Source organism: Chelonia mydas, chromosome 6, assembly GCF_015237465.2.
Source record: "Chelonia mydas isolate rCheMyd1 chromosome 6, rCheMyd1.pri.v2, whole genome shotgun sequence".
Classification (NCBI taxonomy): Eukaryota; Metazoa; Chordata; order Testudines; family Cheloniidae; genus Chelonia; species Chelonia mydas.
This window is the reverse complement of record NC_051246.2, coordinates 92,853,637-92,868,654: the sequence shown is the minus strand read 5'-3', so window position 1 is coordinate 92,868,654 and position 15,018 is coordinate 92,853,637. Positions and strand designations below refer to the sequence as shown.

The following is a 15,018-nucleotide window of genomic DNA, read 5'->3' as shown; positions in this document are numbered from 1 at the left end:
ACTGAACATCTACAGTGACCTATCTGCACCCTCATAATTCTGTCCCTGTTCTTTAATAATTTGAAATAGTAGAGGAGGAAAACCAGCTTGTGGACAACTTTTTAACAGAAGTAGGTGTGAAATTTACCACGAGTTAATTGCTCAGCTGTGTGGCTCTCTTACACTGACTGTACCACAAACACTTTCCTGACCATAACTCTTGGACACACAGAGTGGGAGCCAGGAAGGGACATAGCCATTGCAATGCTGAGCATCACAGCACCAGCTTTTAGAAAATCATTGGAACAATACTGTGATTCAAAGTCTGAATTAAGCACTAATGCTCCCTATACAATGAATGGGGAGAGAAGGGTGCCTAAGAATGCAAGCCACAAAAGCCAGCATACTAAGTGAGAATCTGCCTAAACTAGCCAATGGGAGATGCCAACCCAATGCATGTGTCCTAAACTTGTTCCCTCTCAGAATTAGGTACCTAGCTCTGTTTAGCAATCAACCAATGGAGCTGCCTGGATTCAGACAGCTTAGGTGTTTCTTGTAGGAATGAGTTCAGCAGCTCCCTTGCTCTACACACAACAGCTGGAGGAGGAGATGGGTGCCCTAACCACTGAACTAGAGTCATTCTCACATTCTCTCTCTCTCTTCTGCCTGGAAAGTGATGGATCTGGAACACCTTGTGCTGGGCTGTGAGGATCCTTCTCTCTTTCATTAGTCTGAATATTTGTCTGAACTCAGGCTCTTAGTTTATTGGCTTCTGCTGATTTTACTGCTAAGGTCCTCTGTTGTTCTGACTTGTCTTTGCCCCAGGAGCCACATGCATTGCACGGGTAAAACTGTGGTCTACACTTGGAAACCTGCTACCTTTGACTGGGTGTCAGCCATAATCCTCTTCTGGTACCCCTCCAACCCAGCTCACAGACAAAGGGCTCAAGCCCTGCTAGAACTAGATCCTGCTGTGCACTAAGCCCCCAGATCTAAAAAGCACTGACTTCTGCAGTGCTCTAATCACCAGTGGGAACTGGCCAATCTCTGCTGCAACTGGGGCTGGACTTGCTTGCTGCCATCTCTGTCACTGCCAGGACCACTTTGCACAGGGGTGTGGGCTCAACTGGGTTTGATGGCTGACGTCCAGCCTAATGACAGGACCAACTGGTGTGCCCTCTTCACAGCTGGGGAGTGGTGGGTGGGGTTATGTTTGGGGAGCTGTGGAGGGGGGGCGGATTGGGGTCAGGCCCATCTACAAGAATGAATATAGGAAGAGAGGAAAAAAACAAGGCCTGGGTGAAGGGATTTGTTCCCCACCCCCACCCAGTTATGGGGGTACCCCCGGTTCCTGTCAGCTCCAGTATCGGGGGCCGCCAGGTGGGGCTCTCCTGTGCCCCTTCCTCTCCGAGCTGAGTATAAAGCCCCAGCTTCCTCTACCTGCTCCGCTGGCCATGCTGCTTTCCAGCCCCAGCCTCTCGGCTTCAGGCAGCAGGCGGTCCCCGCACCGCCGATGGAGCTGGGCTCCCGGGGGCCTTGGGCAGTGGGCTGCACCGGCCGAGGCGCCCCGGAGTGTGGCTCCGGCTCCAAGCACCAGCCTCCACTTCTACGTGCTCTGGTCGCTCCAGGAGCCGCCCCGGCAGCTCAGCAGGTGAGACCCGGGGACGAGCTGAACGGGTCACTATTGTAGGCCCGGCCCCATCTCTGGCTCTCTCGAGTTCCACGTGGGCCTGGGGCTTTCCCGGAGGCTCGGCCTGCGCGGAGCGGGGGGATCCCGGCCTGGGCTCCGCGGGCGTCCAGCCCGCACAGGTCAGGGCCCCCAGCTCCGGCAATTCCCCGCTTCGCCTGCGAGCGACGCTACTGCTAGAGCCATCCCGCGGCTGTGCCGCTGCCCCCGAGTCCTTACCTGCGGCCCCGGCGCGTGAAGCCCGCTGGACCGACGCCCCCGGCCCCGCCAGCCCTTAGCTCGAGGCTGTGTCAAGCAACGGGGTGTAAACTAAACGCAGCTCCCTAGTACCCGGCCTTTGACGCAGGACTTCCTACGCCCATTGCTGGGCTGCACTCAGCCCAGCGCAGCTGGCGCTGTAATACTTTGGTGTGTCTGATTAGAGACCTGCTGTCTCCCTGGGTTGTGGGGCCCTTGCAGGTGACAGGTATGTCAGTGATCTGGTACTGAGGGCCACCGTTTATTTGTGCGGCTGCCGTGTCCAGAGGTCCTAGTCAGGATTAGGGACCCAGCGTGGTCCCTTCTCTAAGGAACTTGTACATATTTAATCAGTTTGAAATGTGTTGCCTTTCAATTTAATTTAGTTGTTATTGTTGTTTATTTGTATACACCACTGTGCAAGGTGCTGTACAAACACAGAACAGTAAAGCTATGTCTACACTACCACTTATGACGCCCAGGGGTGTGAATATTCCACCCCCCCCCCAGCGACGTAAATTACTCCAGCATAAGCGCTAGTGTGCACAGCGCTGTGTTGCTGGGAGAGCTTCTCCCACCACCAGAGCTTTCGGCGCTCGCAGGGGTGGTTTAATTAACGGGAGAGCTCTCTCCCATCAGCATAGAGCTGCTACATGAGAGATCCTACAGCAGTGCAGCTGCATCGGTACAGCTGTGTCACTATAAGGTATCTAATGTAGACATAGCCTTACACCAGAGGTTCTCAAACTGGGGTGTGTGGAATGTATTCTGGATGGGGGGTGGGGGGAAAGCTTTAGGGAAAAAAACCTTCCTGCACACATTCAGAGCTGGGTAACCGGAGAGTGGTGGCTGTTGGCCGGACGGTGGTATGGTAGCCTTACTTCATACCACTGAGCGACATAAATTTTGCCAACATAAATGGTAGTGTAGACATGGCGTAAGACGAGACAACAGCTGGATGTAGACAGGGGAGTACAAGGACCCAGTGAAATGATACCGATCAGCATGATCGGCAGTAGTCTGTGTACACCAGCTGCCCATCCATTTTTAAATTGATTGAATACCCCTTTTCTCTTATATTATGATGAGAAAGGGTAATAGAAGCATCTGATTTGCCCTCTTTAGCCCATTTATTATTTTCTGTAGGTTAATCACATCCCCATTTATTCATCTCCTCTCTAAACTAAATAGTCTTAATCCTTTCAGTCTCTCCTCACATGGACATCTGCCTAGGCCTCTCCTTGTTTACATTTGGGCTTCCTGTATTTCTGCTACACTTTTTTTTTTTTTTTTTTTTTTTTTTTTTGTCGTCTCTTCAAGCAAATCCAGCCAGATGTGTTACCAGATTCAGCTGCCTCTGCCGTTGCCAAAACAACTTGTAGTCTTTGGCTTGGGTGACTGGAATTGTTATTCCCAAAACACAAGCATCACTGTGGAGGTGCTGGTGAATCCAGATGTCAAGCCACAAAGTATTGGCAAATTGGGGTCTGATGTGAGGTAAATGTTGGGGCTTGGATAGGCACTGATATGCTGCCAATGGTTTAACAGGGGGCTCCTTAAAAATGCTCCACATCGGGGGCTGACAGAAGTGAGATTTCCTGGGTATATAATATCAGTCTCTTCCCATCACCTCCCAACTCTGTCAGCCCTTCCACCCCATCCCTCTGTCAACCCATGCTACCCCATCCCAGCCCTTCCAGGAGGTTGTTGTGATTGTTCCTTGTACCGGTGATGGAAGTGAGAGGTGGGACCCTGTGGTCCCTGGCTGAGAGGTGCTTTGTCACGTGGGGAGTGGATCCCTGCCGGTGGATGGCTGGGGACTAGGTCCTCTTTCTTATTTGAGGTAAATCTGAGCTAACTACTGGCCGATGTTTCGTTTGGTATGGGGGGCAGGTCTTCCTCAGCTAACAAGGGAATAGAGGATGTGGAGGGAGTGTGTCCCTGCTAACTTATATGGGGAGTAGTGGGAATAGGGCTCCAGGTCTCAAAACTCTGGGCTAGGGCTGAGCACTAGCAGGCCAGCCGCAGTGGGAAACTGCGCTGTAGCACACTCAGTCTGTCAGTGCCGCAGCTGCTTGGTCCCCTCTTCTCCCTTGTGGTGGCCAGCTTTGGGGTGAACGGGTCTGACATGGTACAGGACCCATGGGAGATACAGGCACGAAGCTCCCTTTACAGCAACTGTTGTAGCAGTGGGGAGTACAGATGTAGCATGGCTGCTGCCAGCAGAAAGCACCCAGCTCTGTGCTACCACAGAGAGGGTTGAACATTTTTGCCGGCAGAGCTGACACTTAGGCAGGGAGGACCTGACAAGTTTTTATTTTTTGGCCATCTTTCCCCTCTCAAAAATTGTAACCAATTCTTTTGTCTGCTGTGATCAACCCTCTCTGGCAGATAGGGCCAGATTGTGGGCCGGAGAGCATGGTGATTGTCAAAAACACGCCCCAAACTGAACATAAGAAGTGTGTGGGCTCCTATGGAAAAGGCCTGTACAATAGAACTGCATAGGTTTTTCTGACCATCCAATAGAACTCAAGTTAGGAACTTAAGATGGGTGGGAGAGAATTTGGAAGGGCTCCCCAGCTCACCTTTTTCCCCCCCATATTGGCATGCCAATTCCCCCCAGGTCAGCCCTTTGCCCCCATAGTGTTACGAGGGTGAAAAAGAATCCGAATGGCTCGCTGGTTCATTCGCCGCCATATGATTTTTTTTTTTTTCCTTCTCAAAACTTCCATTATTCCTTATTGCCTCAAGAGTGTCCTGTCTTCCATGTCCCTTTTGTGTCCCTGAGCCTCTCCCTGACACTGGGACCCTTCCTTTACAGCCAAGGGATCTGGAAGGAACAGAAGGTGGGGGGAAAGCTCCCTGCCAGGGCTGAGTGCTTAGCGGGCTGGGGGCACTGAATTCTAGGGAACATTAGCACTGGTAGAGGAGCAGGATGTCTCCCGTGGGCAGAGTCCATTGTGAGTTGAGATTCCATGGTCCTTGCACAGGTCCCTTGTATGGGAAGGTGACTGGAGGGTGGATGTTCTGATGGCTTCGTTGAAACAGAAGGATTGTGGCAACCCTGTTAAACTTCTCCTGACTGTCAATGGGCAGGTAAGAAAGCAGTTCCCTACATATCCTGCTCTTCCTATTGTGGGTGCTGGTTATGGCCAGCAACACCCACTGCCATTCCGGTGCTTGGTCTCTTCCCACAAATCTGCTAATGCACCTCATGCCTGACCCAAAGCCCTGCTGTTCCAGACCTATGTTCTATGCACAGGTCTGCCAGTGCACCTTTGACTTTTAAATGCCACAGATACTAGTAGGTAAAGGAAGTTTCAATTCCATTCTGCCCCCAGTTCTTGGTATCCAGGCAGTTGGTTGCCCATGTGTTGAAATCACTGGATCAAGTGCCCCTGAGATAGATCCTCTCCTTCTTGCTATTGACCTCCTTTGTAAAGCACTTTGAGGTCTATGGATGAAAAGCTTTGTAAAGCTAGGTATTATTATTGATGAGAGGCTGGAAAGTTCCTGATTGTAGCACTCCTGAATAAGGCTCCAATCCATTGTCTGAGTTCATGCTCTTTATCTGTGTGTCCATCAGAGCATCCATGTAGCTTTCCACTCATAGTCCTGCAGATTCTGAGGCCTATGGCATGGCTGTCAAGGTTGGGGATGGTGACCTAGGGACCTGGCATGTTCATATTTGCAACCTTTCAGAGCCAGTACCTGTATCGGTTCCAGGTACTGAGGATTCCTGCCTTGTTTCACTTCCTTGGGGCTGTTACATTGTTTGTAGCTATCACAGCACTGGGTGCTCTACTTAATTCCCAGCAATAGCTCTGTGACCGTTCCCCCTAGACAATTGCCTAGCCCCATGGGCAAGAAAGAGAAGCAAAGAAGCAGTCCACGTGCATGAGCATCCACTACGATAAATACCTCTGGGGTGAGAAACGCCTTCATCACCACCAGTCCAAGTTCCAAAAACTGGCTAACTGCTAGGTCTCAAAATGTGATTGTAAATTGGGAGTCATCGTCTAGCAGGTGTATTTCCAGCGGGGTCCCACAGGACTCAGTGCTTGGTTCTATGTTATTTAACATTGTTATCAATGACCTAGAAGAAAACATAAAATCAGCACTGATAGTTTGCAGATGACACAAAAACTGGGGAAGTGGTAAATAATGAAGAGGACAGGTCACTGTTTCAAAGCAATCTGGATTATTTGGGAAATTGGGTGCAAGCAAACACTGTTTTAATACAGCTAAATGGAAATGTATACATCTAGCAACAAAGAACACAGGCCATACTTACAAGATGGGAGACTCTAGTTTGGGAAGCAGTGATTCTGGAAAAGATTTTGGGGGTCATGGTGGATAATCAGCTGAACATGAGCTCCCAGTGTGATGCTATGTCCAAAAGAACCAGTGCAATCCTGGGATGCATAAATGAGGGAATCTCAGCAAGGAGAAGAGATTATTTTATCTCTGTATTTGGCACTAGTGCAGCCACTGCTGAAATACTGTGTCCAGCTCTGCTGTCCACAATTCAAGCAGGATGGTGATACGTTGGAGAAGGTTCCGCCATGAGAATGGGTAAAGGATTAAAAAACGTACATTATAGTGATAGACTCAAGGAACTCAATCTATTTAGCTTAACAAAGAGAAGGTTAAGGGAGTAACTTGATTACAGGCTATAAGTATCTACTTTGGGAACAAACATTTAATAATGGGCTTTTCAATCTAGCGGAGAAAGGTATCCTACAATCCAATGGCTGGAAATTGAAGTTAGACAAATTCAGACCAGAAATAAGGTGTACATTTTTGACAATCAGGGTAATTAACATTGGAACAGTTTACCAAGGGTCATGGTGGATTCTCCATCACTGACCATTTTATTATGAAGATTGGATGTTTATTCTAAAAGATCTGCTCTGGGAATTATTTTGGGGAAGTTTTATGGCCTGTGTTATACCGGAGGTCAGACTAGGTGATCACAGTGGGCCCTTCTGGCCTAGGAATCTTTAAGAGCTGGACACCAGGGCTTCTGGCCTGCAGTTGATCTCTCTTGTAATTTAGCTTTTCACTCACTCTGTGAGTGAGTGAGACTAGGCCCCTGGTGTGTGTGAAACATGGGGGCAGGATGAGAATGTTGTTCTTATGCTTCTCTGCGGTCCCTGTCTGTCCCTTAGCTGCTCAAGGGCATCTACAACAGCACCCCCACTCGCCCGTTTCTGGCACCGGAGCCCACCCAGTCACCAGTCCTCCCGGAAGATACCATGTCCCCCATCCAGGTCTTGGACGATACCACTGAGGTATGTGCACGTTGGACATCTCAACTGTTCCTTCCCACCCTCTCCCTTGCTCATAGCCACTCGGAGCCAGTGAACTGTATTTGCAGGTGAAGCCATTGGCATCACTCTCCTAGCCGGGCCCTGGCTGAACAGGTTAGTGAAGCTAAGGTCTGGTCTGTGCTAGAAAGATCAATGAATTGTAATGTTCCTCACTTGAGTCAAATGCACCTGGTGTCGACAGGTAAATGCTTCAGCTTGTCACTGTGCCGCTCTCCCACCTTCCAATAATGCCCCCGTTCTTGCTGTGCCACTCTTCAGTTGGCAATCCGAAGAATCTCTCTCCAGCGCTGCTGGCTGGGCATGCAGCAGGAGGAACAGCTGGTGGCTAGATCAGCTTGGTTCCCTCTCTAAAATTAACCTCCACCACAGTAGTGGGCCAACTATGGGGGTTCTGGCTCACCTGTCCTTTTGTCATCTGCAGCCATGGATGAGGCTGATCTAAAGAGCCAAGTGAGATATAGAACGGGCTTACTTTTTCTCCCAGAAGCCTCAGGCAGCTGATTCTGCTGTGACTTCTGTTGGACAGGTTAAACGTCAGAGTTTGGAGGCAACTGCCAGAGCACAAAGGACCAGAAGTAAGGATTTATCTCCACCGCCAAAAAACCTGTTGATGCCCTTTGCCCCAGAGTCACCCACTGGCCAGAAGGCACCCAAGGAGGCCAGGAGGAAAATCTGCAAGCCTAGACCTATCCAGCTAAAGAAGCCTAGGAAAGTCTTGTTTGAGCCCAGGGCATGTGAAGGGGAGCAGGATGCTGAAGGTAACTCTGATTCCGTAAATGCGGAGTGAGATGCAGACATTAGGGTATCTATTCTGGATCTTGCCTGCTTGACTCCCAGACCTGTGTGTGCTGCCTCTGGGGACAGTTGCCCAGTTAGTTCCTAACCCCAGCCAAGAGGGTCCCCTGTGTTCCTCTCAGAACCCTGAGAATCTCTTTCCAGTTCTGTCCTTGAACAAATGGCTTGAGTGTGCCACCTAAGCCTATTTGGTCAGAAATGGAAGCTGGAGTATCCTGATGTCACTGCACTGCACTGCACCATGTAATAGTATCACTTAGTTCTTCATCTGTAGGTGTCAAAGCACTTTCAAATGAAGATAAATGTAATTCTCCCCATTTATAGCTGAGGAAACTGAGGCACAGAGAGCATTACCCACTGTTATACAGTAGATCAGTGACAGAGCTGAGCTGAGATCTCCGGTCTCGTGAGCTCTAGTCCAGGACCCCTTACCAGTACTATATCTCTTAGTCCGTATCGGACACGTCATTAATTGATGCCAAATGCAGAGCGTGCCAGAAGAGTATTTTTAAAAATGTTCTTGCATTGAGCTTCTTTTGTATGTAACAGTCTGCTGGGAGTTGGCTGGCTCACAGGGACCGGGGAATTAGAAACAGAACCTTTCTCCTTAAGAGCATTGGTTCCAATTCAGCCCCAGCTTGTGACCAAAAGCTGTAAGCCTTTGAAGGCTATTCATTGTATGAAATGAGTTGTTGGGTCTTGGTCCCATTCCTTGTGAAACAAGTATCCCCATCCCCAAAGCACTGTCACAATGGTTCCCCTTGTTGGCAGTTTGAGCAGAGACAGAGTCATGGAGCCTGAGCTCCTGTCTCACCATAGAGGGTTCCCCCCAGGAAGTGGGTGAAGCACAGTGGCAGAGAGGAGCCCTGCTTTACTTGTACCTGTTCTGGGGATACAGATGCCCTCTCTCTCCAGGGCTCGCTCTCTTGCACCTTTCACCAGCACTGACCTCACCTACTCTCCTATGCTGTTTGAGACCCAAGCCCCTGAACCTTGAGGTTTGCGCAGGCAGGTGAAATGAGCTGGTGGTGACTCTTCACTCCCTGTGAGTCAGCCTGTCACCCTGATATGTGGCTGGATTGGAACAGTGTGCTAACTGTGAGAGGCACCATATCCACTCCCATGGATCTCCATGTTCAGAAGTGTTGTTTCCATGGCTGTGTGCCAGGGTAGGGGGAAGAGGCACTTGCACCATATCACAGGATTGAGCCCCTCCAGGGAGGTGACTCCCCGCTGCTGCTTTCAGGGGACCATCACCTGTCTGTGTTTTCTCTCTGCAGACTTGGAGGTGAAGGAACTGCAAGGTGAGAACCTGGTGCTCAGACTCTGGGCGGCTTCTAAGCCACTTGGGGATATCATTTGTTTAATGTCGTAGGCCTTAGAGTGAACATTCATGCTTGTTCCCTTAAATCCCTAAGCATCCGGAACTGTGAGCAGGCTATGCGTACTCTGCCTGCCCTCATGGGGTCGCCCCGAATTATACACCCCGGGCATTGTGAGAGGGATAGGAAGAATCTCCAATGCCCATTGCGGCCTCCCTGAAATCTGAGCTGCCCCACTGTGTGCTTGGTGGGTTTCACTAAGTGGGGGCGGGTGGGTAAAATGATACATAGACTGACCAAACTTTTTCCAGCTTCCCCATCAGTTAGTATGGGGGCCTGTTGATGAGGGAGGAACCTTGGAAGGGAAAGGAGAAGGAAATGGAACAGGGAAAGGAGCTATCCTAAAGAACTAGCTGGAGGGAACCCTGGCCTCTCACCCCCCACATGCCCTAGGAGCTGGCAGTCCCCTAGTCACCAGACTCTCCCAATACTCTTAAATGTAGGAGAAAAGAACTGGGCCTGTCCACAGCTGAGGATCCTTTCTGGCATGGCTGCTCAAAGGGATCAAAATGCCCCCCACCTGCTTGTCATGAAGTGCAGGGAGCATGATCCTGCAGCTAGCCAGACTCCCCACTGCTGGCTCCTGTGTTACTGAGAATGTGGAGGGGAAACCCCATGATTACTCCCTAAAGCTAACAAGAAAATCCCCATGCCCAAAGGGTCCTGGCCTCTAGACCACTTGGGTGTAGGTGTGTAGTGCTTCTTGCCCTGCCATCTGTCCTTGGGGGTTCAGGGCCTCAGGCTACCACCCTCCCATGAGAGTCCAGGCCCCTGCCTCCTCACTTTGCTTTCTCCCTGGAAGCGATGAGACCCTGAGGCCCCCTTATCTGGTCCAGTGACACAGTTCGGTTTGATCTCTCCTTCTCCAGTCTGTCCAAGCCCACGATGGTGTCACGCCATGTGCCTCAGTGACTCAGAAACAGCCATTTTGATTGGTGGAGAGGGAGCCAATCAACAGCCTTGCAAGGATGCTCTCTGGAAACTAGAGATTGGTGAGAAGTTTGGGGCTGGGCAGGAGAAGGCAGGGGTCCCTAAGGGCGGAAGGCATCTCTAGGAGAAGCAGGAGCTGAGTGGATTTGGTCTGCTCTGATCCAGGCTGATGAAGCATTCCACCCATGCCAATGCCATTCTGTGTGGAACCCTGCACAGGGAGGGCTGCATTATTCTGCATGGATAGGCTGAAAGCCTCTGGCTCCCTCCACTGGGATGAGAGTGTGGGAGGGTGTCCCCTTGGCACCTCAGCTCATCCTGACATGGGCAGCTATTTCTCCATTTTCTCTCTTGCTCATCTTCCTCCTTGTTCTCTGTTTTATTGTTGTTACATGTTCTTTGCTGACTTTCCTCCTCCCTGCTCCTTTCTGATAGCGCCATTTCCCCCTCTTCGTCCCTCCACTCAGCAGAAGGCTGCATGCTGCTGAGGCTGGGGGCCATCCATTGGTGCCACCCAGTGCTGAGCTCAGTGCCATGGGCCGCAGCCTGAACCTGCAGTCCTGCATGTGTGAACTGCTCCTGCTGTTGGCTGTTAGGACTGGGAGTGTCAGTGGAAGCAGGGACAGGGAGATGGGTGGCTTTCAAGGAGCAGAAGCTGAGGCACACTTTGCAGTGTCTGAGGGGTTTGTGGGGTGAATCCAGGGTCCTGCCGCTTTCCACACACACACTGATCTTCTTTTCTGCCCTGCTATTCCCCAGCTATATGCTGCCCCCACGCCCTCCACCTCCAAGCCCAGAAACAGTGCTGTAAGCCCTTCCCTCTGGCACTGAGTCAAGGGGGGGGGGAGTGAAGTGAGCAGGGTCCTGACCAAAAGGCTGATAGGGCTTTTGAGGTGTGGGGAGTGAAGGGAGGGTCTCTGCCCCCTCACTAAAATGGCGTTACTCCGACAGACAATGATTTCTGGTTCCCCGTGGATCTGCCACCACTGGATTCTGTGCCGCCCTGCTCACGTGGTCACACCGCCACCTACGACCTGGACACCAAACGGATCTATGTCTTTGGGGGCATGAAGGAGGGCAAGCCCTACAGCACCATCTACATCCTGGACACAGCCACCTGGAAGTGGCTTCTCGTGGCTGTGAGTAGCGGACCTTCTGCAGGAAAGAGACAAAGCATGGTGGGGGGGAGAAGTGTGTTTCTGTTGGGGGACCAGCTGGGAACCCAAGAGCAACGTGCCCATGTCCTTGCTCTTGTGCTCGCTCTTTGGCCCCAGGCCCACTGTCAGGCACTGTGTGTTGGTTCCCATTTCATGGTCAGTGGAAGGGATGTGGTTAGGGTCATTGATGGGAGCCTTCAAAAGGGCAAAGGGGAAGTGGGCTGTTCTGGGTTCTAATCCCCCACCTTGCTTTGTCCCTTGGGGTGAGCCAAGTCAGACCCAGCCAGGAAAACTAGGTTAAAAAGCTTGAAGCTCCCTGGAAACCAGATAGTGCATCCAGCGTGAGTGAGGCTGAAGGCAGAATGGATTGACACTGGATGTTGTATCTGAGCCAAGCTACATGGGAGAACAGCGCACAAATTGCAGGGGAAATGGTCCCCCATTTGTGGGGGGCTAGTGAAAACCTGGTCTGGGCACCAAGATAATGAGCTGGCTTTCTTGGTTCAGAGGCCCTCATCTTATGCTTTTTCCCTTCCCCCTTTGTTTCCTGTAGAGAAACTTTTCCAGCTGGTGACCCCATGCACCTTCCTCCCTTCCCTTTCTGGGCAGCACTAAAGCACAAGGAAAGCCAAAGGGCTGAGAGAGAATGGCATGGGTGGGATTAGCAGTGATTGGGGCAGAAATGTTTCCAGAATGACCTCCTCTTCCTGTTTGTGTTCAGAAGCAATTGGGATCAGTGGGGTGATGCCCCGTTCAGGTCAGAAAAAGGTGGGACATAAACTGAGCAGATATTGTCCACCTGCATCTTAGAGTTCTGGTCATGGAGCAGGTAGAGTGGCACCAGGACTCACTATGCCCATGACCAGCAGGGAGCTGACCCATGACAACCTGTGTACTTCATTTTCACACATGAAACATGACTGGGAACTTTCTTCCTCAGGCCAGGGGGAAGGTGCCGACACTGGCCTACCACAGCGCCACCATCTACCGCAAGGAGCTTTTTATCTTTGGAGGGACTTTCCCCAAGATGGCATCCCTGGAGTCCAGGGCCTGCAGCAACTCACTCTATGTCTTCAACCCTGAGTACAAGATTTGGTACCAGCCCATTGTGGAGGGAGAGAAGCCCTTACCTCGGCTCGGGTGAGACCTTCATTTCAGCCCTCAAAGACAGAGGGAGGGAAGCACCAGGAGGTCCCATCTAGTTAATCGCCACACCTGGAGGGCAGGGCATGATTGTCCCCCACAGTCACATCCCCAGGGCTGGTCCAGTTCTAGTTTTAAATGTCCCATGCGAAGCAGCTCCCCGCCCTTTCCTGGGGGACTGTCCCATGTTGATGGGTTGTGCACCAGCAGGTGGTGCTCTGGTATTAGGCTCTCATGGCTGTGGGGAGCACAGAAGTGGGGAATGGCCATGTGTAAACTCAAGCTGCCCCAGCCCACAAGAGTGTAGCCAAGTTAATGGCTCTCCTGGAAGCCTGCTTTTGTGAAAAGAGACTGAACCCTCAATTCCAAGAGGTTCCCGAGGCTGCCTTGCTCACTCACCCCCCTCTCTCCCCAGCCATTCAGCCACTTTGCTGAGGAACAAGCTCGTGATCTTTGGGGGTCAGAGGACCCCTTTGTATCTGAATGATGTGCACATCCTGGATCTGGGTGAGAATGGGACATTGCCTTCCTGTCAGACTATACTTGGCAGTTGGGTTGCGAATCCAAGGGCTGCTTGCCTTAGGAAACAAGATTGGGGACAGTGGGTGAATGAGGGCCCTTATATGATATGGGAGGAGGACAGCATGGCTCTGAGGTGTCTGGACTAGAGTAAGGGGGATGGGAAGCTGTGGATGTAGGGAAGGCCCTGATTGGGTGGGTAGGAGATGGCTTGGCCCAAGACGGGGTAAGAAACATTAGGTACTGGTGATTGCAAGAAGCTGGATAGCAGATTAAACCAGTTGCTGCTCTGATTTGATGCAGCAAACCCTATGCTCCCCACAGTCAGCACAGAGGTGTTTGTCTTGCAGTGGGGCTGGGCAGAGCTGCTAGGATTGCCATGCATTTCAAGTGTCTCCTGCTTTTTCCCGTGCTTCAGGTTACATGGAGTATGTGCCGGTCCCATGTCTTTCAGGACAGCCTTCTTCGCGCTGGTAAAATCCTGTTGCAGGATCAAGAGGCCTCTTCTCCCCCCTCCCCTCCCCTCCCCTCCCCCGCATCTTGCTTTGTGGCTGGAACTGTGCTTCCTGCATACTTGCAGGGCTATCACCCAGCACAACTCATCCTCCTTGGTGCTTGGGCAGCAGCAGAGCCAAAGGAAGGGAGAAACCCTTATAAGGAGAATGCTCGGTTCCTGAAGGGAGGCCCTTGGGTACTTGCAAACATAAAACCCCCTGCCCTTCATTAGCACCTTTTGAGGTTCTCTGGTGCTTCTCAGACACACATTAAGCCTCTCGGCACCTGCAGAGGTGAGTCAGCATCTGAGGCACAGACAGGGAAGTGAGTTGCCCAGGGTTATGCAACAGTTCAGGGGCAGACCTGGGACTAGAACTCTGGAGTCCTGACTCCCATCTGTGGCATGAACCACTATCCCAGGCTTCCTCTCCTAGGTAAATAGAGTCCCCCTAGGTGGTGTCTGGGGGAAGAGAGGAGGGAGGGTGGGGAAGGTGGGTCCCCTGCATGTTTTGCTCTGGTTATTGTTATGCTTTGCTCTGATTCTAGCTTCCATGCTGCAATGCCAGTGTCTGACCAGAAGGTCCTGATCAGTGGGGGCTGCAATGCCAAGGGAGCCCTGCAGGATGTATTCACCTTTCACCTTGGTGAGTAACTCCCCATCCCCTCCTCAGAGCTGCTGACTGACAAAGAATTGCTGAAGGTGGCTGCTGTGCTGCGGTGACAAGGCACTTGCTGGTATTTCTGGCAGCCTTGTGTCCATCTGTCTGTTTGTTTCATCCCTGGTGCAGAGGATAGGTTTGCCAGCAGCGATCGTTCCTTTCTGTTGCAGACACTTTTGCATGGAGCACAGTGACACACAGTCACCTCTCCTTGGTGCCCCGGGCTGGCCACACGCTGCTCAATCTCACAGCTGCTCACCTGACAGATGTGGACAAGGAGAGCCAGGGCAAGTGCAGCCTGTGCACTGTGCTGGTTTTTGGTGGCTCAGACTGCGCTGGGACCTTCTACAATAGCACAAGCAAAATCCAGCTGGACCTAGAGGAGACCCAGCCCAGGACAGCAGGGTTCTGTCATGGTAAATAGAGACACATGGATAGACAGCGGGTGGCAATAAATGAATCAAAGCAAAGAGGTGAACAAAGTCTCTCTGCATGTAGGTGAAATCTGCCCCACATTTGGAATGTATCCCTGAAATCTGCGGGCCCATCGACATGCAGCCTGAGGACGGCACAAATCTCCAGCCTCACACTTGCTTGGTGCCTATGCTTTGACACCTAATTACTATGTGAAGCCTGAACTAAATCTGCAGTGTCCTTGTTAAAGGAATTTTCTCCAAGGCCTTGGGCAGAACTAGTCTCTTG

General features: G+C 51.4%; 1 protein-coding gene across 1 annotated transcript; it reads left to right on the top strand.

Moving 5' to 3' along the window:
- The first annotated feature begins 1,272 nt into the window (after positions 1–1,272).
- Positions 1,273–14,993, top strand: LOC102943738. The gene is made up of 13 exons (XM_037900747.2): positions 1,273–1,630; positions 3,224–3,400; positions 4,894–4,999; positions 7,075–7,197; positions 7,763–7,994; positions 9,312–9,335; positions 10,283–10,405; positions 11,295–11,482; positions 12,441–12,640; positions 13,059–13,150; positions 13,581–13,635; positions 14,204–14,301; positions 14,487–14,993. The coding sequence occupies exons 1-13, from the start codon at positions 1,434–1,436 to the stop codon at positions 14,738–14,740; spliced, it is 1,869 nt and encodes a 622-aa protein (XP_037756675.2). The 5' UTR covers positions 1,273–1,433; the 3' UTR covers positions 14,741–14,993.
- Positions 14,994–15,018: the final 25 nt, after the last annotated feature.